Source organism: Lynx rufus, unplaced genomic scaffold (genome assembly GCF_022079265.1).
Source record: "Lynx rufus isolate CCGP_SWC_20201006 ecotype Redwood Valley unplaced genomic scaffold, mLynRuf1.p SCAF_4, whole genome shotgun sequence".
Taxonomy (NCBI): Eukaryota; Metazoa; Chordata; class Mammalia; order Carnivora; family Felidae; genus Lynx; species Lynx rufus.
Genome location: NW_025814856.1, coordinates 168,734,679 through 168,760,773, shown reverse-complemented (window position 1 = coordinate 168,760,773; position 26,095 = coordinate 168,734,679). Strand labels below are relative to the sequence as shown.

Genomic DNA, 26,095 nt, shown 5'->3' with positions numbered 1-26,095 from the left:
CAGGCAAAAAATAAATTTGTTTCTCTGTAGGGAGATAACCTCAGTATTTTCAAAAGAAATGATAAAAATGTACTTACAAAAACAAGAACAGCATAATCTAAACTATAAAATAGAACACAAATCTGTTATTTTTTTCCACTGAAGTCATGTGCAGAATCATTCTATTTCAAATTGTTACATATATGAGCTTATGAATCAGAGCTAAGGAGTGTGTTATCACACTCAGAAAACTGATGAGGCAACAGCCATGCATCTTCAGAGCACACAATTAGCTACATCACAACCATTAACAACATAAGACACAATTAAGCTGGCTCATTCTACTAGTTTTTCTTAGAAAAATCAAGCACAGGGGCACCTGGGGGGCTCAGTCAGTGGAGCATCTGACTTCAGCTCAGCTCATGATCTCACAGTTCATGAATCTGAGCCACACATCGGGCTCTGTGCTGACAGCTCAGAGCCTGGAGCCTGCTTCCGATTCTGTGTCTCCTCCCTCTCTCTGCCCCTCCTCCTTGCTTGTGCTCTCTCAAAAATAAATAAAACGTTTAAAAAAATTTATATATATATAAAAAAGAAAGAAAGAAAAATCAAGCACATGTTGCAATAAAATTGATCTGGGAGGCCTTAGGATTTGATGTCTTTACAAGAAAACCACAGGCAAATTATAATATCAACCTTTGTGATCTCTAAGGCATTATCTTTAAAACTTCATTTCAAAGGTTTTAGAAATCCATGGAACAGGAGAGCTAAGCCCCAAGAACTAGCCCGTCTGCATACCCGGACTGTAAGCCCACCTCCTGACATCAGCACTTTACCAGAAGTATCGACCCTAAAATGAAATTTCACTGCAAGCTGGAGTTACAGGTGACATCTCACTAAATAACTCAGGAAGGCTTCTTTTTTTAAAAAAAGGTTTATTTTATTCATTTTGAGAGAGACAGAGACAGCATGGGGGGGGGGCAGAGAGAGAGAGGGAGAAAGAGAGAGGGAGAAAGAGAATCTGAAGCAGGCTCTGGACTGTCAGCGCAGAGCCCGATGTGGGGCTCAAACTCACGAACTGTAAGATCACGACCTGAGCCAAAATCAGGAGTCAGACGCTTGACCAACTGAGCCCCCCAGACGCCCCAAGAAGGCTTCTGACAGATGATCACCTTAGCATGAATCCAACAGACAATTCGGCCAGGAAAGATAAGGCACGGAGGGAAGAGGCATTCTGGACAGAGTCCAGCAGGGGCAAAAGGCGAGAGGCATGAAACTCGGTGGAGGCGAGGCCACACAAGCATGGTTGGGGCAAAGGCATTTTGTAGCTACAAATAAAGTGAGAGAGGTAACCGAACGCTCAATAAGGAAAGGACAATGAACAAATCCATAAACTAAGGAATGTGAATTTTTCCTGAAAGCAAAGGGGACGCCAGGCGGACACCTGAGCCGGAGAGTAACAGGGTTGTGTCTCTGGCGACACGGGGCACAGAGAATACAGCACCCACGCACCACAGGGACTGAATGCATGTGGGGGATTACCAAGAAAGGAGCGAATCCAAGCCCAAGGCCACAGCAGAGCGGTCCAACAGAACTTTCTGCGATGCCGGGAAGGGTCTCTGCCGCGCGATCCGACGCGGTGGCCGCTGGCCAGCCACACGTGACTACTGAGCGCTTGAAATGTGGCAAGCGGTGGGGCCGAGGAACTGGGTTTGTATTTTTATTTCATCTGAATTGAAGCGAAGTAGCCACATTTTGCTAGTGGCTCCCCAGCGTGAGCCCCAGATTTTGGAGAAAAGTGCTCAACTCAATCTGAGGCAGTGCAGAATGCGCTGAGGACAGCCCCCGTTAAGCAGTTCAACAGGAGTCTGGAGTTCCCAAACGTGGCTGAAGCCACTTCTATCACTCAGAGAAGCAAGTAAGTAGGACAAAACTGAGGAAGTGAAGAGCAAAAGAAGTGAGTCAAAGAAGTTCAGGAAACGCTGAAACACAGAGACAAAGAGCCGTCAGTGGAGGAAACGGAGAAAAAGCCCAGCAGCAAAGGAAACTTCCCGAGAACAGCATCTGCGAAGGTGATGGGTGAAGGAGGTTCAAGAAGAAAGAGGAGGGGCAGACGCCGTGCAGAGGGTCATGGGAGGGGGGGACGCTGGAGGGGCACTGGGGTGTCTCCGCTCAGCGGGGTGAGGCGCGGCCACCGACGGGCAGAAGGGCACCGTCCTCGGCTCAACCCGCAACGCTTCCGAACAACGAACTCCATTCGATGAAAACACTAACCCACTGCCCACCAAGCCAGGTTCGGAGTCAGCCAGGGTTAGAGCTGGGCGCTGGACACTGGCCGCCCCCAAGTGTCCACTTAATGCTCACTTTGCTGGACTTACTTCTCTGGATACTGGGAGACTGACTTCTCTCTTTTCCTTCTCACCACATGGCCACTTAGTATTTACTCATATTAAAAAGAGTGAATACATTTTCTTTCTTAAGATTTTATTTTATTTTTATTTTTTAATTTTAATATTTATTTTTGAGAGACAGAGACAGAGAGAGAGTGTGAGTGGGGGGAGGGGCAGAGAGAGAGGGAGAAACAGAATCCGAAGCAGGTTCCAGGGTCCGAGCTGTAAGCCCAGAGCCCGACACGAGGCTCGAACTCACGCACTGTGAGATCATGACCTGAGACGAAGTCGGTCGCTCAACCGACTGAGCCACCCAGGCGCCCCAAAGATTTTATTTTTAAGTAATCTCTATACCCAACGTGGGGCTTGAACTCACGACCTGGAGATCAAGGGTTGCACACTCCACTGAGTCAGCCAGGCACCAAGAATACATTTTCTTAAGGAAAAACTAGTTTTACATCCAAATATTTATTCGAATTCCCAAGTCCACTGGTAAGATTTACAAATTTTCTCTCATAAAAGTCGGTGGCAGGGGCGCCTGGGTGGCGCAGCCGGTTAAGCGTCCGACTTCAGCCAGGTCACGATCTCGCGGTCCGTGAGTTCGAGCCCCGCGTCGGGCTCTGGGCTGATGGCTCGGAGCCTGGAGCCTGTTTCCGATTCTGTGTCTCCCTCTCTCTCTGCCCCTCCCCCGTTCATGCTCTGTCTCTCTCTGTCCCAAAAATAAATAAACGTTGAAAAAAAAAAAAAAAATTAAAAAAAAAAAAAAAAGTCGGTGGCAAACTCATTTATTATGGCGCTGTTAAAAATTTAAGTAACTCACACGACCTGGAACTCAAAACCGTATCAGAAAGAAATGGCAAAAAGTCCGTGCTGCCCCCGCCTTGGTCCCCTTGGTCCCCAAAGCACAGCCAGACACGTGAATACTCATTTTTGTGAATTTCCTGTGTACGCGTCCAAGACTTTTCATGCAAATACAAAAATACATTTCTCCTTTTTCCACATTTCCGACACAAAAGTAGGTTATTATTTATATTCTGTATCTTCCTTTTTTGCACTTGAACATATACCTTGGAAATCTTACCACGTCAACGTAAAAAGGGCTTTCATATTCCTCTAACATCCTGACAATCAGAAGAAAAAGAAGAAAAAGAAAAAAAAGAAAAAGAAGAAAAAAAAAAACCATCCTGACAATCAACACTCAACAGAAATTAAGACTGCAAATCCCAACCTTGAAAACAGGAGGGATTTATACAAGCCTGGGAGGCGCTGAGAGTGAGTTATCGGCCCTGGAATTTACTAATCATCTTTTAAATACCTTAAAACAACAACAACCCACAAAACCTGAAAGCAGTTAAAATCTACAACAGTTAGAGTAAGCCTATTTGCTTTCATGAGCTAAGAAAAACATTCTAAATACTTAAACCCTAATATATTTAAACCATAAATAAAATTCCTAGAGTAGTTTCTTAGAGGAAATAGGTGCTGTACTCATAAAAAAGGCTACGTATAAAGCTCCTTTACCCATTAAACACCTTTTGGAAACAGTTCACCAGCGAACCTCAGAGCAGGGCACTGGTGCATTTAACTCCAGTAATTACTGTCCAAAGCAGTGGACTTTGTGCGACAATAAAAGCGAGCGTCCCAGTTCGGCTGCTATGATCCTCAGAACTCACATCCTGCTCTAATGCAATTAGCCTACAGAGAGCTAATTACCTAACCGAGGGGTGGCAGTCTCACTGCCCTCTTACTTCCTCCAGCAGTAATAAACACCGGGGCTAAGACAGCACCTAATTAGCTGGCTGTATTAGTGTTTACAAGGCAGTTTCAGCTGATGATGTGTTCTCTGCATACAGTTCATTTCAAAGAATGCTTTCCTGGCCAAAAGAAACAGCTCTTTTCATGTTACAGGACAGCATTTTACAAAACCAGAAGAGGACTCTTTAGGGTAACATAAATCATCTGACACAACACAAGAGTTACCAACAACAGACAGCGCCTTTCAGCAGGCCGCTAGATGACACGGGTCCCTTAGCTCCTACCGGGGCCAGTGCGGATTTCTGCCCCATGTGCTCTGTTAAATACTTTTCTGTTAAATTTTCAAGCAGCCACTAACCTATCGCTCAAAGTAAAGAAAAATGTTTCCAGATTATAGGCACGCTTACCTAAACACAAATCAGCCACATTTTAATTTGTATGTGTTGTTTTGTACCTTCCAAAAGCTTATTTCAAAGTTTAGAAAAACAAAAATGTCAGAGTGCTGGAGTAAGTTGTCAAGGGCAAGCTGGTAAAAAGTCCTATAGGGAAGCCGAAGAGACATGTAACATACCGGGTCTACAATGCAGGCATGAGTCCAATGGGTTTGTCTGTTTGTTTGTTTGAAATAGACTTTATTTTCATTTATTTACTTTTAAACCTTAGGTTCAAATGTGGTTTTTTTGTAATATTTATTTTTGAGAAAGAGAGAGAGACAGACAGAAAGTGAGCAGGGGCGGGGCAGAGAGAGGGGGACAGAGGATCCCAAGCAGGCTCTGCGCTGACAGCACAGAGCCCGACATGGGGCTTGAACTCAAGAACCGCAAGATCATGACCTGAGCAAGTCAGACGTTTAACTGACTGAACCACCCAGGTGCCCCGATTTCATTTTTCATTTCATTTCATTTCTTTTCTTTTCTTTTATTATTTCATTTTATCATTTCATTTCAGAGAGAAAGAGAGAGTGCGTGAGCAGGGGAGGGGGCAGAGGTAGAGCCAGAGAAGCCTAGGTAGAGCCCGATGTGGGGCCTGATCAATGACCCTGGGGTCATGACCTGAGCTGAAATCAAGAGCAGGACACTCAACTGACTGAGTCACCCAGGGGCCTTGAATCCAATGTCTAAAAAAGGTGGCTAAGACTAAACTCCACTTCCGCTGCCAAGATACTCTAAAAAAACAAGCTTATTTACAGGCCACTTGAAAGCCTCACAGGCCAGGGAAACAGACTCACAAAGGATCAGTTGGTTTAGAAAAGAAAAACAAACTTTCATTTTCCACGAAACGCCTGCACACTTGAATATTCTGTATCATATCTCATCAGAAAGTAGCGGGCAGGGGTGCCTGGGGGGGGGCTCAGTCGGCTGAGTGTCTGACCCTTGACTTCGGCTCAGGTCACGATCTCACGGATCGGGAGTTCAAGCCCCGCATCAGGCTGACAGCGTGTAGCCTGCGTGGGATCCTCTCTCCGTTCTCTCTCTGTCCCTCCCCTGCTTGCTCTCTTTCTCTCTAAACGTTTGGTAGAATTCCCCTAGAAAGCCATCCAGCCCTGGACTCTTGTTTTTTGGGAGATTTCTGATTACGAATTCAATTTCTTTACTGGTTACAGGTCTGCTCAAAGTTTCTATTTCTTCCTATTTCAGTTTTGATAGTTTATATGTTTCTAAGAATTTGTCCACTTCTTCCAGACTACCCAACTTATTGGCATATAATTACTCGTAATATTCTCTTATTATTGTTTGTATTTCTGCTGTGTTGGTTGCGATCTCTCCTCTTTCATTCTTGATTTTATTTACTAGGGTCCTTTCCTTCTTCTTTTTGATCAAACTGGCTAATAAGGGTTTATCAATTTTGTCAATTCTTTCAAAGAACCAGCTCCTGCTTTCACTGATCTCTTCTGCTGTTTTTGTTTTTAATTTCAATAGCATTGATTTCTGGTCTAATCTTTATTATTTCCCGTCTTCTGATGGTTTGGAGTTTTATTTGCTATTCTTTTTCCAGCTCTTTAAGGTGTAAGGTTAATGTTCTCTCTCTCTCTGAATAAATAAATAAACTTTAAAAAACAGCAGATAAGGGGCACCTGGGTGGCTCAGTCGGTTAAGCATCCGACTTCGGCTCAGGTCATGATCTCACGGTTCGTGCGTTCGAGCCCCGCGTGGGGCTCTGTGCTGGCAGCTCGGAGCCTGGAGCCTGCTTCAGATCTGTGTCTCCCTGTCTCTCTGTTCCTCCCCAGCTCACACTCTGTCTGTCTGTCTCTCAAACATAAATAAAGAATAAAAACAACAACAGCACATAAAGCGGACACAGATGAAGCCCGGGGCAAACCACCGGGGGGAGGAAAGCGCACTTTGGTGTTCACATGGTGACCGCAGCAGAGACTTGCCTGACTTTGGGCACCGCCATCCGATGCTGCACCATAAGCGTGTGGCCGATGGACGCCATCAGAGCGAAGGCCTCCTCGCTGGCTGAGTCCCGCCAGACCAGGTTTAACAGGGTGTTGGTCTGCTGTTTCGTGTCCAACTTCTTCAGACACTCCTCTGTTATGTAAGGTACGGACAGCCTCCCATCCTCCTAAAACACACCAGATAAACTGCTCTAAGTGAACGACGTGTTATTAGAAATGACCCTCTACGCTCCCAACACACATAACATCTTACTTTACTTCAAGTAAAAATACGAAAGAGCCATTACCTAAAAGTTACCCACATCACAACGAACATATCAATCTCTCTCCGAATCAAATTCTCCAGAGATCCATAGTCACTGTCTATCTTAGGCACTAATTTTGCCCAGCATAACAACACAGGAACGGTAAATGCTCAGTTTTTGCCTACCGATGGGACAATATTTTCAGTACTGACATTTTAAGAAACGTTTATTTCATATTTTTAGACGCCACTGTACTAAGCATACATGTGTGGGAAAATATTCTCATGTGACAGAACCTCCACTTTAAATCATTTAGGAGATCACAGGTTAAGCAAAAATAGGATATCAAAGAATTTATTTTTTTCTATCTTAATTTCTTTAAAGATCTGATTCACCGATTAAAACCTGAACTAAGATGTTACGCATTTACCTATTTGGGGTATTAATCAAAGATACATCCTTGTTTCATAGATGTATGCATATATCCAAGTATATATTAATATGAACATATATACACAACACTGGATATTGTTGACGGCCCTGCTTGGAAACTTAGACTGGTATAATCTATGTAATTTATAATAATCTGCCAAATAAAACATTGCTTTAGATAAAAGTAATAAATTCTACCTGCCAACCTCAAATCTGTAAATAACATGCACCTAATGAAAGGAGTTAGAACACTGGTACTATTTAGTAGTGCACACATTTGAAGTAAATTACACACAAAGAACTGAACCAATTACACAGAAACCCAAGAGTCTATAAACAGTGAAGTCTGGGGGCGCCTGGGTGGCTCAGTCAGTTAAGCGTCCGACTTCGGCTCAGGTCATGATGTCATGGTTCATGGGTTTGAGCCCCGCACTGGGCTCTGTGCCGACAGCTCGGAGCCTGGAGCCTGGAGCCTGCTTCGGATTCTGCGTCTCCCTCTCTTTCTGTTCCTCCCCTGCTCTCACTCTGTCTCTCTCTCTCTCTCAAAAATAAATAAAGATTAAAAAAAAATTTAAAAAAAAACAGTGAAGTCTGACTCTGGAAAAATCCTATTTGATCAAATTAGATTCTAAATAATTATCATAGGAAAGAAAAGGCAATGTATAAGCAGCCATCAGAAGATGTGACCCAAAAATAAAGATTTTAAGTCAGTCTGTAAGTACCTGGCCTACACCCGGGTCACTGGTTCTGAACCCAAATGTGGACAGGAAAAAAGTGATAATAACCAAGGCCAGGGAAAAATGAAGAGAAAAAGAGTGAAAAAGAAATGGAAGTACAAAGTTATATATCTAATAAAATAGACCTTGAAACCCTTGTGTATTACACAAGAGAAATAAAGTGGAGTAAAATCCCCCCCCCCAAATGTAGGTAACAAAATGAAGCTGCACTTTTTACATATTATAAAACTGTAACCATGAGCAAGTGAGCTCAGTGTTTTCCGCTTCCTGTGTCTTCATATCCCACTGTCACGTCTGTGTCCCCAGTGAGGAGGGGTTTCCTAACATCCCTCCAGCAGACAGACATAGCCCCATCCTTCACATAGGTACAAATTATATTGTGTATAAACAGCATTTTAATTTCACAGATTCTCTAGAAGGTAATTAAGCATTAAAAAAAATGTCTTCTACGGGGCGCCTGGGTGGCTCAGTCGGTTAAGCATCCGACTTCAGCTCAGGTCATGATCTCGCGGCTTGTGAGTTCCGAGCCCCCCGTCAGGCTCTGTGCTGACAGCTCGGGAGCCTGGAGCCTGCTTCGGATTCTGTGTCTCCCTCACTCTCTGCCCCACCTCCACTCACGCTCTCTCCCTGTCACTCAAAAAATGAATAAACGTTAAAAAAAATTTTTTTTAAGTGTTTTCTAGAAACAAAAGTTTTGGGGCGCCTGGGTGGCTCAGTCGGTTAAGCGTATGACTTCAGCTCAGGTCATGATCTCGCAGCTTGTGAGTTCAAGCCCCGCGTCAGGCTCTGTGCTGACAGCTCGGAGCCTGGAGCCCGCTTCGGATTCTGGGTCTCCCCCTCTATCTGCCCCGTCCTGCTCATGCTCTGTGTCTCTCTGTCTCTCGATAGTAAATAAATGTTAAAAAAAAAAAATTTTTTTTTTAATAAAATAAAATTAAAATAAAAACAAAAGTTTTATCTACATTCCAGCTACAGAATCCCACTTTTTCTTTTTTTTACCGTAAGAAAAATTCACATTTTGGTGTGCAGTTCTGAGCTCGGACGGGTGCAGGAGTCCCAGCACCCACCGAAACATTCCGTTCGGCCCCTCTGTAATCAACCAGCCCTTCCCCCAGCCATAAGCTCAGGGCAATGACTAACGTGTGTTCTCGTACTGTTAGGACTGTTTTCATCTCTGCTAACAAAGCTATGTGTGTCCAGAAGGCAGTATGAACAAGCCTTTTACGGACTTCCCCTGGAAAACCCAACCACTCAGTATATTCGTCCTGGGATTCCATTTGGTATTAATCAACAGGAAATTCCCTAACAAAAAAATATAACATTTAATTTAAACCTATTACAGCCATATCTCAAGTTATTTCAATTCTGTAAGAAGAGCAAAAGAGGCCAGCAGTAGATATATCACTGAAGACATAAATTATGTGTATCATGCGAAGCTTTTTATTCCTTGGAAAGACACTGCAGATCATGCTGAGTAAGAAACAGGAGAAAAGGACTTACACTGCATGTGATGACGCACTCGCAATTCACTTTCAAATAAATCGTTACGCTTGCCATCCACAAAACTGGCAAAAATTAACAGGAGACGTGACTTGGCGTTCACAAGACAGGGTAAGGGAGAACTTAACCTTTTTCTTCCCCTTGGGGTTGGGCGAAGGGTGGGGGGCAGCGGCTGCTGACGGGCCGGGCTTCTGCGCAGACCATGAAAATGCTCTATCAGAGTGGTGGTGGCTGCACTTAGGTTAATATACTGAGAAATCACTGAACTGCACATCATTTTTTTAAAAGGGTAAATTTTATGGTAAAGTGTATCTCCATAAAGCTGCTATAAAAAAATTCTTAAAAATAAAACAGTGCTTGGTGCACAGTAAATGCCCTTCCTGAAAACTAGGAACTTAACCTTTCAATCCAACAATTTCAGCTCTAGGAAATATCTCCTAAGTAACAAGTTAATGCACAGCATGGCCTACTTTGCATGAAAACCCCACACGGACTTGTACGCAGGAGAAGGTGTGGAAGAACTATCCTCACTCCCTAATGGCCGGGACGGTGACCTCGGGAAGGACGGGGCGGCAGTGGAGGGGAAGGGACTTTTTCTGCAGCGGGAAGGTTTTACAAGAATGCTTCAGTGCAGGAGTCACACAGCTAAGAAGGAGGACGGACACAAAGCTACGAGTGACCTGAAAATCAGGGGGAGTGGTCTCCGATGCAGCCCCCGGGAGCTTACCGGAGCGCTCGGCTGCTTGCCCGCCTCTTCACTCTCGTCCTCCGAGTCGCTGGCCGGGTCCTGACAGCTTGTGCCCGCCGGCGACGCCGGCAGCCGAGACAGCGAGCTCTGGAGCACCCGCAGGTACACCAGCAGTCCTTCCTCAGAGAGGGTCCCTTTGCAAAACAGTCGACGGTAACATTTTGTTAAAAGCAAGCAAAAAGAAACTAGAAAACTCAGGTATCATTCTTCTTACACTCAGAGAGACATTTCTGACCAGAATGTATTAAAATTCTAGTAATTCAGGTATAGATGTATGTATGTATTAAAATACATCAGAAAAAGATGCTATAATTCCAGAAGAGGCACATATTAGGAAGTTTGGCATGAATGGGATAACATCCCTGCGCTCACAGTTCTCCCTCAACTTTTTTTTCATGTTTTTATTTCTTTTTGAGACAGAGAGAGACAGAGTGCGAGCAGGGGAGGGGCAGAGAGAGAGGAAGACACAGAATCCGAAGCGGGCTCCAGGCTCCAAGCTGTCCAATGCTGGGCTCGAACCCACGAACTGCGAGATCATGACCTGAGCTGAAGTCGGATGCTGAACCGACTGAGCCTCCCAGGCGCCCCAGTTCTCCCTCAACTTTAAAATTCTTTTTAGTCTGTGTGGCCTCGTAACATGTATCTGAATCAGACACTTTTTTTAAAGACTGTATTTTTTTAAGTTTATTTATTTTTAATTGTTTCTTACTGTTTATTTTTGAGAGCGACAGAGACAGAATGCAAGTGGGTTAGGGGCAGAGAGAGAGAGAGACACGGGCTCCAGGCTCCGAGCTGTCGGCACAGAGCCCGACACGGGGCTCAAACCCACAAGCTGTGAAATCATGACCTGAGCCGAAGTCGGACACTCAACCGACTGAGCCACCCAGGCGCCCCTAAGCTTATTTAAATAATTTTGAGAGGCAGAGAGGGAGAAAGCGAATCCCAAGCAGGCTGCGCATTGTCAGTGCAGAGGCTGACTTGGGGCTCGAGCCCATGAACTGTGAGATCATGACCTGGATGCTCGACCAACTGAGCCCCCCAGGAGCCCTTTAAAGATTTTAAAATAATGTCTACAGTCAACATGGGGCTTGAACTCACAACCCCCAGATCGAGAGTCACACGCTCCACCGACGACGCCAGCCAGGCGCCCCTGAATCAGTCTTTCTCCTGTGCCTGGAAATTTTCCCCAGGGACACTGTCCAAGCTACAGACCTTCAGCAAATACGCTCTTCCAGGAAATTCCGCCCCAGAGGCCATCTTGACAACACACACCCGCCCCTGGATTCCCTTCATGTGACTGGTCTGCTAGCACCACATATACGTGAGGTCAGGTAAATCCTACGCTGTATCTCATACCCAGGTAAGTCTCGCCGACAGTGAGGACAAAGAAGAAGAGCCACGGCGCCCCTCCCCCCGTCTCGGGACACCTGCTCTCCGGCGACAACAGTGCACTCAGAAAGGGCTCGTACGGGAAAACAGTCTGCGCGTCTGCTAAGGCCGGAATGATGAAGTGAAAAATCTGATCTGTAAAAGGTGCCACCAAAAACGCCTCGGTGAAGGCTGTAAAAACTTGTTGCCTGAAAAAGGAAAATGGAAGCTTTCATCAAAACATGTTATTCATAAAATCACTGATGAAAATTAACTTTCCAAATATTCTCTTCTAAATTAAATGAAGCTGAACATCCGAAACCAACTAGGTCGCCATGAAATTTACTTAACCGATTTTGTGCCTTCCCCACTGAGAAAACGCTGCTGCGTCTTTCGATCTTTCAACAGCTACTCAGAGGCAGGAAAATAACCAGGTCATCAGAATTATAAATTTATGTTAGGGCACAGGCCAAACAGATAGTAATTTTTTTTTAAACTGAGTCACATTAATAAAGTAAAAATTTGACTTTCAAATCTGTATGTAAAATAGCATACTATGTAAAAGTTATCATTAGATACAGAACTTGTGACCTTACAAAATCAATAAATTATTCCATTCTCACCTTGCACCTTCAGGACACGAGTTGTAAGTAAAGTGCAATGGTTTCAGAACATTCTCTAGCAAAATTTTTGCTATAGGAACTCGAGATATATCAGAATATTCAATACTTGATGGAAGCTTGCTGTTAATTAACAAATAGAGAGATCTATAATACCCTAAAAGAAAGGAAAAGCACATATTTAAAATTTGGTACCTTCATCATAAAGAGAGGGAAAAAAGCGTCAATTTTTAAATGCTTTTGATAAATATATGTCCAAATTTAAGTTAATTCTTCAACTTTTTTTTTAGAGACGGAGAGGGAGAGAGACAGCATTTGTGCAAGTGGGGGAGGGACAGAGAGAGAGGAAGACAGAGAATCTTTTTTTTTTTTTTTAAATATTTTACTTATTTTTCAGAGAGAGCATGAACGGGAGAGGGGCAGACAGAGAGAGACACACAGAATCTGAAACAGGCTCCAGGCTCTCAGCCGTCAGCACAGAGCCTGACGCGGGGCTTGAAATCATGAGCTGTGAGATCATGACCTGAGCTGAAGTCGGACACTTAACCAACTGAGCCACCCAGTGCCCCGGAAGAGATAGAATCTTAAGCAGGGTCCCTGCCCAGCTCGAAGCCTGACCCAAAGCCTGATGCAGGCCTTGATCTCAAAACCATGGGATCATGACCCGAGCCAAAATCAAGAGCCAGACGCTTAACCCACTGAGCCACCCAGCCGCCCCTCAACTTTGTAATAGCTCAGCTATTGGCTCCTTTTTTTTTTTTTTAAAGTTTAACGTTTTTTTAAGTAATCACTACACCCAACATGGGGCTCAAACTCACCCCCAAGATCAAGAGTCACATGCATCACTGACTGAGCCACCTAGATGCCTCTTGAACTTTTTATTCAGGAAAAAATTAATTACATAAGCAGCTTGAAATGGCAAATAAACTCCATGTACCCATTACCCTCCATCAACAATTATCAATTATAGCCCATAACCCACTCCTCCATTCACTGGGAAGCAAATCTAAGATATAATTATTTTAGTATATCATCAAAGGACTTCATTTTTCTTAAAAATACCATTATGACAGGAGAGCCTGGGTGGCTCAATCAGTTAAGTATCCAACTCGATTTCGGTTCAGGTCATGATCTCACAGTTGTGAGATCAAGCCTTTATCAGGCTCCGTGCTGGGCGTGCAGCCTGCTTGGGATTTTCTGTATCTCCCTCTCTCTCTCTCTCTCTCAAAATAAATAAACATTTAAAAAATATCATTACGACAGCTAAAACAAATTAATAGTCATTCCTTGCTATCACAAGTATCTAGTGGGTGTTCAAATCTCCAACTTTCTCATGCTAAAATCTTATTTAACTCGTTTGTTTGAATCAGGATCCAATTAAGGCCCATATATTATGATGGTTTTTATCTGCCTCTTAAGCATCTTCCAAGTATGCAGCTGGTCTTGTGACTTCTGAACCACATGTACTCACAGACTTGAGTACGTTGGTGTTATTTCAATCCATTGCAGTCATTACCTCAATGACTCTCAAATCATCCTATCTTTGGACAACGGAATGACCTATGGGAGGGGGGCCCTGAGCTCCAACGTTCGCCAGGAGCACCTCCAGATTCATCTTTCCCCCAGGGACTCTTAAGTTCCTTTTAGAGGAAATGACACCTTTGGAGACCGTGATATGGGCACCAGAGCATTTACACAGAAGTAACAACTTTTATGACCTTTCTAAACTTCTGATGGGATTTCTGGGTACAGTAAACATCAACTCTGGTATCACCAATGATCCAAATCATTCAGTCTTTATATGTATTTGTCACTTTTCTATAAAGCAATAGGGACAATCTTCAGGTGTAGATCGTGAACATCTCAATATTGTCCAGACACATCTGGTGGTGCACATTAAAAACACAATCTGGGGTGCCTGGGTGGCTCAGACAGTTAAGCGTATGACTCAGGTCACGATTTCACTGTCGTGAGATCGAGCCCCGCAAAAGTTAGGTTTTTGCATCCAACTTCGCACTGGGTATACAGTCTAAGATTCTCTCTCTCCCTCTCCCTCTCTTTTCCTCCCCCCTCACTTCCTGTGCTCTCCCTCTCAAAAAATAAAATAAAGTAAAATAAATAAAATAAAGTAAAATAAAATAAAATAAAATAAAATAAAGTAAAGTAAAATAAAATAAAATCCATTTGCTTGGTTTACTTTATGAAAACAGTCCTACATAGATCTGTACTTGAGTTATGACCTTATGACCATAAACACTGACTACTCCGTACTCTATCTTTAGACTTTTTTTTTTTTTTTGAAGATTTTAAGTAATCTCTACATTCAACATGAGGCTCGAACTCACAACCACGACATCAAGAGTCACCTGCTCTACCAGCTGAGCCAGCGGGGCCGCCCTCTTTAGAACTACTTTGTAACTACACCCATTTCAAACCTCATATGTTTTGATCACTAGTGAAACAGGGAAGCTTGAAGCGCCTCTGCTATGAAACTAAAAGATCTAAGTGAGTGAAAGAGATTAAGGGGATTAAGAGATACAATTTTCCAGTCATAAAATAAGTCAGTCACAGAGATTTAAAAAAGTACAGCATAGGGAATCGATCAAGAATTTTAAAAAACACCACGTCAAGAAAATTTTTTAAATATTAGAGCATTAATGTATCAACATCAATCTAAGTAAGTATTGAAGAGATTAACTGACAGCGTGACTAGAGAACTAAGTTCAGCTGCGTTTGTTAAAAAGCTTCACGTTAAGTCACAGCTCGTAACGTATAATAGAAACTATAATTAATAAATAATGCCAAAATTTTATAGACGAATACTGTGAGGGAGAATCAGGTGAATGGAAGTAAGAGGTACGAACTTCCAGTTAAATAAAGAAGTCACAGAGGTGAAAAGCGGAGCATAGGGAACAGAAATGTCGCGTGGTGACGGCTGGTGATCGCCCTTATCGTGGCGAGCACTGGCGCTTGTTCAGAACTGTTGCACCTGAAACTAACATAACTGTAGGTTAGCTGTAGTTCAGCAATGAAAGAAAAAAAAGTCAGGAAGTAATTTATCAAAACAACCAAGTGCCTTTACAACAGAAGATGCTAGAAGCTACAAGTGGCGGTTTCGGTGCGAGACTTGGCACCATTTTCTAGTTCTCGACACAAAATAATGCAGTCTTAGTTATCTTCTTTATACTTTTGGAAAACAAGAAAACTAAAGATTCTCACTGACTGCTCAGCCTTAAATCAACATGCATAATAATGCATCGACTGGTACAAAGGACCATTTCTAATTACCATTAAGTTGTGTTTTCAAAGATCAAATTGCACAAATTTCAATTACTTTTAGTTGACTCCCTAATTTTTCAACAAATGAAGTAGGGTTTCTTTCTTTCTTTTTAAACCAAACAGTAAGGTTGGGGGGTGTAAGAACTTAATGTTTACAGTTTTTGTACTGAGGATTCAACTAGCTAGATTTAGCCTAGATTAACCCATCACCTCCAAAAAACAAAAGGAAACTTATTTATGTTTTCATCAGTGACTACTGCATTCCAGAATCACCTATAGCTCCTCCTACCACTAAAACCTCTGAAGTCCACACCCTGAAGGGTTTGACCTGTGAGAACACTGGGAACCAGATTTTTAAATGTGTGTTTCACACCCCGCTTCATTTGTCATAAAAGCTTTAGAAACCATGGCTGTTTCATAGTCTTTCTCCGAAACAGAGTCACTGATGTGTCTGCGCAAGAATTTCAGACCCAGGTCATTATATGTCACGTGACAGGCACGTTCAGAAGGGTGTCGGGGCATAAAAGCTCTCACACCGGTCAGTAAGAAAATCCAAACCAACGAAGTATCTTTAACTCTCCTCCACTGAACTGACATGAAGACAAAGTGTGCTTTTTCCTGAGACAGGCTTCCCGCTGCCAGAGCTCACGGACTCGCGGCACCGCCGCTCCTACCAGCTCAGGACGCGGGAGGACCGGCTGTGGGAGGACCCGGAGAGGATTCCGACAGCCTGCGTCCGTTTGCTTCATTTTCAAGCAGCAGGCAAGTGTAAAGCCTGCTTTACATATCCAGTGGGCACATCCAGGTGTTCGGGGCGGGTGGAGCCCAGGACAAATCGGGCACACACCCCTCAGCGGTGCACACCCCCGGTAGGGCACGGCGCCCGGTCCGTCCCATGTGGGGGTCTAGAGCCCGTGCGCAAGCCTCACAGAGTACCCCACCGTGTGCACTCGCACGGTAACGCCAGCCCACAGCCCTGAGCCTAGCTGCTACTTACCATTTTGAATCATGTAGTGCAAAATCTGTTCAATTATGGACACCACGTAGCTGGCGTCTCGTAAAACAGGCAAGTAAGTATTCTCAGACGAAAACACCTCGAGCATTCTCATTGGAAGTGCAACATTCAAACTGTCGTCGTTACAGTTCTGCAATAACCTGTAAAAAAGAAAAAGTCTTCACGCGTGTACTGGATGGCGACTGTCACCCTGAGCCCCCTTCAATTATTCTCGCTCACTACAGTAAGGCCCGAACCACTCTGCTCTGCTAGCGCGTGTCTCTGAACAGAGGCAGGACTCAAAGGTAGACAGGAAAATAATCACACGTTCTGTCACTCACATTTTTTTGCAGTGCTTATTATGGGCCAAACAGCATGGCGGCATTGGGTTCACGGAGAGGAAAAATGCACAATCACAAAGGGAGAAACAGACGAAAAAAATCAACGATCGCAAGCATCGGGTAGGATTCTTACAATGCCTGGATCTCTCCCAGTGCCTATCGTCTTCAAAGACGCCTTCAAGACATGGCACACCTGTAGCAAGGAGCTGACTAGATGGGATTTACCTGCAGCAGAGGCTCATCAATCTCTTTATTTGAAATAAGCATGTAAGTCTCTCAGATCCATCCAACTGCTGGACAAACAGAGAGCTGTGTTTAATTAAGTTCTGATACATCCATATCTGAAACAGCAAAACATATGTATAGGTCACTCTCAATCCATAAAAGCTCACTGTTTACTGCATTGCATAACACTCCAAATTTCCTGAATTGCTAAGGAGATACTTAATCAAACATGATAAAAAGTAAATCTTCTAGGGGCGCCTGGGCAGCTCAGTCGGTTGAGCACCCGACTTCGGCTCAGGTCACAACCTCAAGGTTCGTGAGTGCGAGTCGCACGTCGGGCTCTGTGCTGACGGCTCAGAGCCTGGAGCCTGCTTCGGATTCTGTGTCTCCCTCTCTCTCTCTCAAAAAATGAATCAACAAACATTAACAAAAAGACTCATCTGAATCTGAAATAACAACAGTTCATTTGCAACAATCAGCAATCCACAGTGAAAAATAAATGAGAACTATAGTATTAATCATAATGTACATAAGGATATCAGTTTCTTCTTTTTACTTTTTGCCTCTGTCTCTCCAGCATCCTTTCCTTTTGGATATTCCCCTTCCCTAAGTCCATGAAATTTGGGTAGGAAAGGCAATCACAGGGCCCCACTATTCCATGTAGGATGCCAGGCAATGGAGAAGGGAGAGATCCTTTCACAATGTCGACACTCGTCCAATCATCATGGTGTACCCTTTAACTATCCTACAGCTTTACTTGTCAACTATACCTCAGTAGATCTGGGGGGAAAAAAAAGTCAGGGATGTGGCCAGAACTGCCCAGTCTCCTGGACACAACGACTGGTCAGTGAACTCCGCGGATGCTGAGTTGGATTTCTGTCTGACTTGCACCCCGGAGGCCTACCTACTATGGGCGTGGCTACCAGAAATGATTTCGAAAACTCAGGACTTAACAAGGAACCTCTTCTACTTTCTCTGCCACATTTTCGTAAAACTGTTTTTTGTTCACTTCATGAGACCCATTAGAACGAGTTAAAATTAAGACGGCTTCTTAAATGTGGCTACTTATCAATGTGCCACATAACCTTCCCTCTGCCTGTTATCTTTAAGGCGTTTCTCCTCTGACAGGAACACTTATTTCATATAAAATTGTTATCAGACAAAATATTCATGCAAAAGCTTTTTTTTTTTAATTTTTTTTTAACGTTTATTTATTTTTGGGACAGAGAGAGACAGAGCATGAACGGGGGAGGGTCAGAGAGAGAGGGAGACACAGAATCTGAAACAGGCTCCAGGCTCTGAGCCATCAGCCCAGAGCCCGACGCGGGGCTCGAACTCACGGACCGCGAGATCGTGACCTGAGCTGAAGTCGGGCGCTTAACCGACTGAGCCACCCAGGCGCCCAAAAGCATTTTTTTTTTTTTAATGTTCAGTTTTGAGAGAGAGAGAGAGAGAACATGCAAGTGGGGGAGGGACAGAAAGAGAGGGGGACAGAGGATCCGAAGCGGGCTCCGTGCTGAGAGCAGATAGCCCGACATGCGGCTCGGACTCACAAACCGCGAGATCACGACCCGAGCTGAAGTCGGACGCTTCACCGACTAAGCCACCCAGGCAGGCGCCCCGCAAAAGCGTTTATAAAACAAGAGCGTGTCCTAAGTTTCGGGAAAATCATTTCTGTGACCCATTCCAAGTATGAACTTGCCTACACACAAGCTTTCTTCACGAGGTGTCTGGAGCTAACCTGTCCGTCTTTTCTCAGGAACTAATAGGATACAAGACTTTCTGCCAATCTGACATGCAGTTCATTCTCAATTATGTGCCGTCTAGTAGCAAATAAAATAGCATGTACTGTAACTAAACATTAGAAAAATCTAAAGGGCAATTATAGAAACTTCAAGACTAAGGTGCAAATATATTAATCAAGTAATTATGATTCAAGTTGCCTACGAAATAAGAAAGCCCAAAGCAGTAGTGACACGTAAACACTCTGGACTGCGTTCGGATACTGTATTTTACAACCCTGACAAATGTACCAACGGCATCCGAAAGGCTGTACTATCACTACTTTAAACACTTACTTTGCCTAACATTGTTACTATTTCCTAAACGCAGATGCGTCAAGTTTTAAAAACACCTTATTCACCCTTTCTCGGGAAGTCAACTGAGGATATGAAGGGAGTAAACCAAGAAAGCAAAAAGATAATGGAATCAGGAAGGAGGATCCAAAACTGAAGCAAAGCGAGTGACTTTCCCAAGATAATGAGAGGCAAAGGATCCAAACTGGTGCAAAGGTTTCGGAAATCCAAGAATAGCTCCGGGGAAAACAAAGCATCAGACTATCTGACATCTTCAGTCACGGAAAATTACACTGAGAAGCATCATAGTCCTGTCAAAAGTGGAAGACGACTTTATCAAGAGACCCCAAGAAAATTAAACAAAAGTGAGGCAATTATTAACTCCAGAATAATTAAAGAAAATTAAAACCAAACACCAGATCCACAATAAAGTGTCCCTTTGTCCTCTGTATTTACATTTCCTCTGGGGATTTTCTAGTATGTATGGTTGGGGCGTGGAAGACTGACTTTTCATTGTGTACCTCGTTTAATATAATCTGAAATTTTTATTACAAGTAAACAAGAATTTCCGAGAATAAATACGTATCTAACCGAACGAGTAGACAGAAATCTCTTAATATTTCCTGAGAGACGACACAGTAACAAGTTACATTTTTTAAAAGTTTATTCATCTATGCATCCATAGGTATTTTTCAACACTGTTCCTCATCACTGATTACATCAGAAGCCTATAAAATTTCAAAGTACTACAATTATATTCTGAATTTGTTTTTTAGAAATTAACTTTATTTTGTTTTTTTAAATTTTTTTTAATTAAATTTTTTTTTTAAATTTACATCCAAATTAGCATATAGTGTAACAATGATTTCAGGAGTAGATTCCTTAATGCCCCTTCCCCATTTAGCCCATCCCCCCTCCCACAACCCCTCCAGTAGCCCTCTGAATGTTTTAAGAGCAAGGCCCTGTAGGTCACAGGTTCATATTAAAGTATTTACAGGGGCACCTGGTGGCTCAGTGCATTAAGTGTCTGGGACTCCTGATTTAGGTTCAGGTCATGATCTCACCATCTGTGAAGTCAAGCCTGGCGTCTGGCTCCACACTGACAGCACGGAGCCTGCTTAGGATTCTCTCTCCCTCTCTCTCTGCCCCTCCCGCCCCCCCAATAAATACACTTTAAAATATTTACAGATAACATGCTATGATATTTAGGTGCGCATCACAAGAGTGACTGAAGGCACAGGTACGTGGGGCTCTGGGTGAGACAGGTGTTGCTGACTACCAACGCTGAGTAATGGGTACGTGGAGGATGGCTCACCAGATTATTCTACTTTTTCTTATATTTGACATTTTCCATAATAAAAAAATGAAAAAAACTACTGAAAATTTCTATCGCTCTCTAAGAGGTGAAACGCAACACCACAAAGATGACCTATCGTGGCGGGCTGAGGGAAGTTCAGAAAGACGTATGCCTTTGCAGGGTTATCTGGCCCCATTAAAAAGAACACCGGAAAATCCATAAATAAGGATAAGTGAGAACACAGTTAACACTCACCAAACGTTTTGAGTCTTCGTTCTGTTTGTAGAAAAACAGAAGCCGCCTCACCAAAAGGGTAAGGTTGGGACCACTGGCAATGGAGAAAGTGCCACCGGACTGCGAGGCGCTGGCGTAGCGGTCAAAGGCGCTTCTCTGGATGGAGTGCTGGAGACGAGACAAACCACACACGGGCGTGACGGGCGGGCGGGCGGCGCGGTCCACATGCGCCCTGGGGTCTGCACGGCGGGGGCGCAGTGAGGGGGCCGTGACGGGGCAGCTCTTGGGAAAAGGGGAAATGAAACCCAGAAAACCTGGATTGGAATAAAAACCCTCCGCTCCCCTAAAATGGTCTTCCGCCGCCTCCTTCCGCTTTGATCTTGAGCTGCAGCCCGTGTTTCTATTTTTACTATTTAAAAATCACCTCAAAACTCCCCTATCCGTAAATCTTTACGTAAATATAAACGAATACGGTTAATTTCTGGGGAAAACGCTATTATCAACATTAACTGTCATGAAACAGGTGTACTAAAATCCCCGCAAAACGATTCCACTTCTAAGACTCCGAGGCCCTATCTGAAACAAACTCCGGCAAGCCTTTCCAATTCTTTCTCAGCTTGAAAGCAAACTTACTTGCTGTTTCCGGTCTCGATAGCCTCGGATAAATGACTGTATGATTATTGCATTTTTCAACCTTCGCCTTTCCTCCTGCATGATGAAGGGAGGAAGGAACAATTGGTCGGAGTGAATTGACATTTAGCTAGTAAAGACTTAAAAAAAAACAACTGCAGAATTTACATACCACAAAATTCAATCTTTCAAGCGTACCGCTTACCAGCCTTCAATATCTTCAAGGTTCAACTACCACCACCATCTAATTTGAGAATACTTTCATCAGCCACTCCACACCCCCTGTTCCCATTAGCGCTCGTCTCTCGTTCCCTCTCCCGGGTCCCCCCACGTCCGCGGCAACCACTGACCGAATTTCCGTCTGCACGGGATTGCCTATTCCGGACATTTCTCATCGTGGAGTCAGATAACGCGCGGCCTTTTGTGTCAGGCCTTGTTCACCTGGCACGACGTTTTCAAGGCTGAGCCGTGTCGTGTCACGTGTCGGTTCTCCACTACTTTTTACGGCCAGGACGTACGGTATTTCATTGTGCGGCCGTCCCACGGTTTACCATTTACCGCCCGATAGACACTCGGGCGGTTCCCACTCTGGGCTGCTGCGAACATCGCTGCCGCACACACTCGTGTCAAAGTTTCGCGTGGACACGGTTACGTTTCTCTTGGGTGCACGCCCACGAGCAGGACTAGCACGTGAGGAGCTACCGGACTGTTTGCCAAAATGGCGACACCACCTTCCACTCCTCCCAGCGCAGTGAGACCTCCAACAACAACCGCGGTTTTCAATACAGGAAGGAAAACGGACGACACGAACATCAATTTTAAAAGTCACTTTCTCATTTCAAAGCGGAAACTCTAGTTTTGACTGACCTAAGACTGTCTTGAAAATTTCCAGTGACCTAGCAAAACAATTTTTTTTTCACATCGTCATCGCAAGCAACGTAGCCACCACCGCTTGAAAGTCTGCGACGCGCCAACCCCGAGACGCCTGACAACCCTAGATGAACGTCACTCCCGGTTTCATGATGCAGAAGCTGAAATTTCCATAAAGACACCGGTGCCGAAAGACCTAAGGGAGTCAGGACTCACACTCAGGCGTGACACTACAAGTTGTGCCCATCTTACCACATGACACTGTCTCATGCTATGCCACCTGGCAGGTGAGCGCCACCTGCCAGGCCTGAAAGGCACACACACACTCACCCAGAAGACCAATCAGGTCGCGCAAGCGTGCTTTCTGAGCTTCAAGTGGTTACAGCGAAGGAAGCCCTGAGCTTAAACCTAGTTTGGGACTCTATTCACTACTACGATGATTCTAAGAGCACCTAACTAAAGACCCATATCCTGCCCCAGCAGTTTTCTAACTATTTTTATGCATTCGGTTGTTCACTGAGGAGGAAGTCTCGGTGACATCCCAGTGTCCTGGCTGGGACCGGGACCCAACGGCTGCATCTCAGCTGGACTGGAAACAGATGGATCCTGACAAGGACTGAAGACCAGCTGCAGATCAGCTCGACTCTGTATTATTTAAAGGCGACCCATCCCTCTCCCTACTGCCGGCCAAAATCAAATGCAATGCTTTCCAGAAAGAAGAGATCATCATCGAGAGCCTGTAGATCTCTCTTCATTTTGGAATACAGAATGTCAGTATTCAACCAAAACCATCGGGCAAAAGACAAGAACTAAAAATCAAGAGGACAAACAACAAACCCACAGGTGATCCAAATACTGGAGCTTAAAAACTATCTTTAATAATCTACAGTTATATTCACGAAATTAAAAGACAATTAAAATTAAAATGTTCATAAAATTAAAAGAATCAAAGAAAATTCTACAACTAAAATAAAAATCTGATCCACAGGTTAATGGATATTATGTGACAATCAGACACTGGTAAAGAGATAATCTGTAAATTACAAGTTAGGTCAGAAGAAATACCCAAACCAAAGCCGAAATATTCAAAAGGATAAATATACAGAAAAGTACGGGATAAGGCCAAGGTCAAATACATAAGTAATCTGAGTCCAAGAAGAGGAGAGGAAGAATGGAGCTAAAACACTATTGGAAGAGATGAGAGCTGAGAGTTTTCCAGAAAAGATAAAAGACATTAACCAATAAATGGTCATTTTCAACTGTGAGCAATTTTACCACATTTGGTAACTTCTGGAGACATTTTTGGTTATCTCAACCAGAGGGAGGGAGTGTTGTGGCATCTAGTGGGTAGAACAGAGGCCCGGGAGGCTGCTACACACCCCTCGATGTACAGGATAAAGCCCCACAACAAAGAATTAATGAGTCCAAGATGTCAACAGTGCTGAGGGTGAGAAACCCCGCCTGAAAGTCTCCATATTTGCTGCTTCCTGCACCAAGAAAGTTCTTCCTCCAGCTTTCCACAGGAGCTTCTTTTTCCTCCTTCAGGAATCCTGCTCAACTCTCTACCCAGCTCGGAGAGTCCTTCCCTGAATGCCCTACCCGAAAGCAGGCCTTCCCAGTTATTATCACCTCACTCTACCTCACTCACAGCACTTAGCACCGTCTCAATAGCTTGGTGAATCTCTGTGTTCTATAACCACACAAGAACATTATCTGCCCTTTTTAAGCTTTTTTTTTTTTTTTTTTTTTTTGAGAGAGAGAAGAAAGTGTGCAAGTGCATGATGAGCGGGGGAGGGACAGAGAGAGGGAGAGAATCCCAAGCGCCCAGAACATGGTCTTATTTACTATCTGTGTCCCCTGTAGGCAGAGCAGTCCCTGGAATGTAACAAGCTCTCAATTAGTATTTCTTAAAGGAACAAATGAATTATTAGAAAACAAAATAAAAATCTAGAAAAATAGGCCTAAAATACCATAATTGCCGATTAATCAATAAAATAAAGCCACTGTCACCAGAAAGATGAAATGTAAAATAAAGAATAAAACGGGCGCCTAGGTGGCTCAGCCAGTTAAGCATCTGACTCTTGGTGTCATGAGGTCATGACCTCGGGGGTCGTGGGACCGGGCCCCGTGTCGGGTTCTGCGCTGACAGCACGGAGGCTGCCTGGGATCATCCTCTCTCCCTCCCTCTGCCCTTCCTCCACAATGTGCGCATGTGTGTGCACTCTCTCTCAAAATAAATAAACAGATATTTAAAAAGAGAAAGAATAAAACAACAAATGTCACAGCTCCTTTCATCTATTTTACTTGTTCACAAAGAGTTATGGTAACTGCCTTCACAGTGAGTTTGCTTCTTCTGCTTGGCAAAAGATGAGCGTTATATACTAAGTCTTTCCAGATCTTCTGGAAACCATATCACAAGCAAGCAACTGAACTTTATAAAAGCCTGTCTTCCCCCTGTATTCTGGAAACTGCCCTTGCAGTCCATCTTTTCCACAGTGGTTCCAGAATAAATTACTTATTATAAAATCCAAAAAATCCAGAAATGTTTCTAAAGTTTCATAGATGTAAAAATATGTATATATGCATATGCATACCATGCATATATATAACAGCAAAATCAACCCTTATTTAAATGCTATGGAAAAATGTTTATCTAAAGAGACTATTATAAAACTGTTTTTACCTCTCTCTTTCTTCTTTCTTCCTGAGTACGATGTAAAAGAGAAGCCTTTTCTTCCTAAACACAAAAAGAGAAAAGAGAAAGAAGGTTATAATTTCAAATTCTAAAATGCTCTCATACAAAAATTATAGAATGTTTTGACCCAAAAGGGATTCTAAGCATCATACAAACATTCTGACTTAATGAGAAATCTGAGCACACGAGGTTAAATGGTTCCCTCCCGCCAGATGACAGATCTAATTAAAGTTAGTATTTTAACTAACAGTAGTTTTCCAGGAATAAACTCTGATTTCTTTACACACACAAGAGACTTCAAGTGAAACCAGAAATATCTGAATAATGTCAATGCATTATATCAATGTCAATATCCTGGTTGTGATTATCACACTAGTTTTGCAAAATATAACTCCCAGGGGAAATCAGGCAATGCAAACAAGAGAGCTTTCTGTATTATTCCTAACAGCTGTACATGAATGTACAATTATCTCAATAAAAATTTTGATAAAACAATTTCTGTACTGTTACTGAATGTTAAAAAAAAATCTTTTTTCATCATAAGTAAAACTAAATTTTGAACAAAATTACTCGGTATGTAGAAGGAACCAAAGCAATCAATGGGAAAGTTAAACATTCCTAATAAAATAAAAATACATAAAGACAACTCTCCTCTCCCCTGAAGTGTTCCAGTTTACAGTGAATGGGCATTTTATTTTTACAAATGTAATTCAAACTAAAACTAACAGTCCAAGACATTATATATGAATCATTACAAAAATAAATAAATTTCTTAACAAAAACAAACACACCATCAAAATAGTGTCAGAAGGCAAGTAATTAAGCCAATTAAAAATTTTTTTAATGTTTTTATTTATTTTTGAGACAGAGAGAGACAGAGCATGAGCAGGGGAGGGGCAGAGAGAGAGGGAGACACAGAATCCGAAACAGGCTCCGGGCTCCGAGCTGTCAGCACAGAGCCCGACGTAGGGCTAGAACTCACGGACCGCGAGATCATGACCTGAGCTGAAGTCGGACGCTCAACCGACTGAGCCACCCAGGCGCCCCAGTAATTAAGCCAATTTAAAATTATACATTGAGAGGGGCACCTGGGTGGCCAAGTCGGTTGTGTCCGACTTCGGCTCATGTCATGATCTCCTGGTTCAGGAGTTTGAGCCCCACCCCTCCACCCCCGCCCCCACCCCCCCTCAGCTCTCTGCTGTCAGTGCAGAGCTCACTTTGGATCCTCTGTCCCCCTCTCTCTACCCTTCCCCTGCCCGTGTGTGCACGTGCTCTCTCTCTCT

General features: G+C 43.5%; 1 protein-coding gene across 2 annotated transcripts in view; it reads right to left on the bottom strand.

Moving 5' to 3' along the window:
* UBE3C (ubiquitin protein ligase E3C) overlaps window positions 1–26,095 on the bottom strand; it is a 121,600-nt gene that overhangs the window by 69,975 nt on the left and 25,530 nt on the right. For both annotated transcript variants that reach the window (XM_047097399.1, XM_047097400.1), the window contains exons 2-10: window positions 24,801–24,854; window positions 21,251–21,325; window positions 20,639–20,785; window positions 17,012–17,127; window positions 16,449–16,606; window positions 12,176–12,329; window positions 11,541–11,761; window positions 10,164–10,318; window positions 6,502–6,689 (exon numbers count right to left, since the gene is read on the bottom strand). In XM_047097399.1, coding sequence (XP_046953355.1) covers window positions 6,502–6,689; window positions 10,164–10,318; window positions 11,541–11,761; window positions 12,176–12,329; window positions 16,449–16,606; window positions 17,012–17,127; window positions 20,639–20,785; window positions 21,251–21,325; window positions 24,801–24,854 — 1,268 coding nt within the window. The remainder of the gene's footprint in view (window positions 1–6,501; window positions 6,690–10,163; window positions 10,319–11,540; window positions 11,762–12,175; window positions 12,330–16,448; window positions 16,607–17,011; window positions 17,128–20,638; window positions 20,786–21,250; window positions 21,326–24,800; window positions 24,855–26,095) is intronic.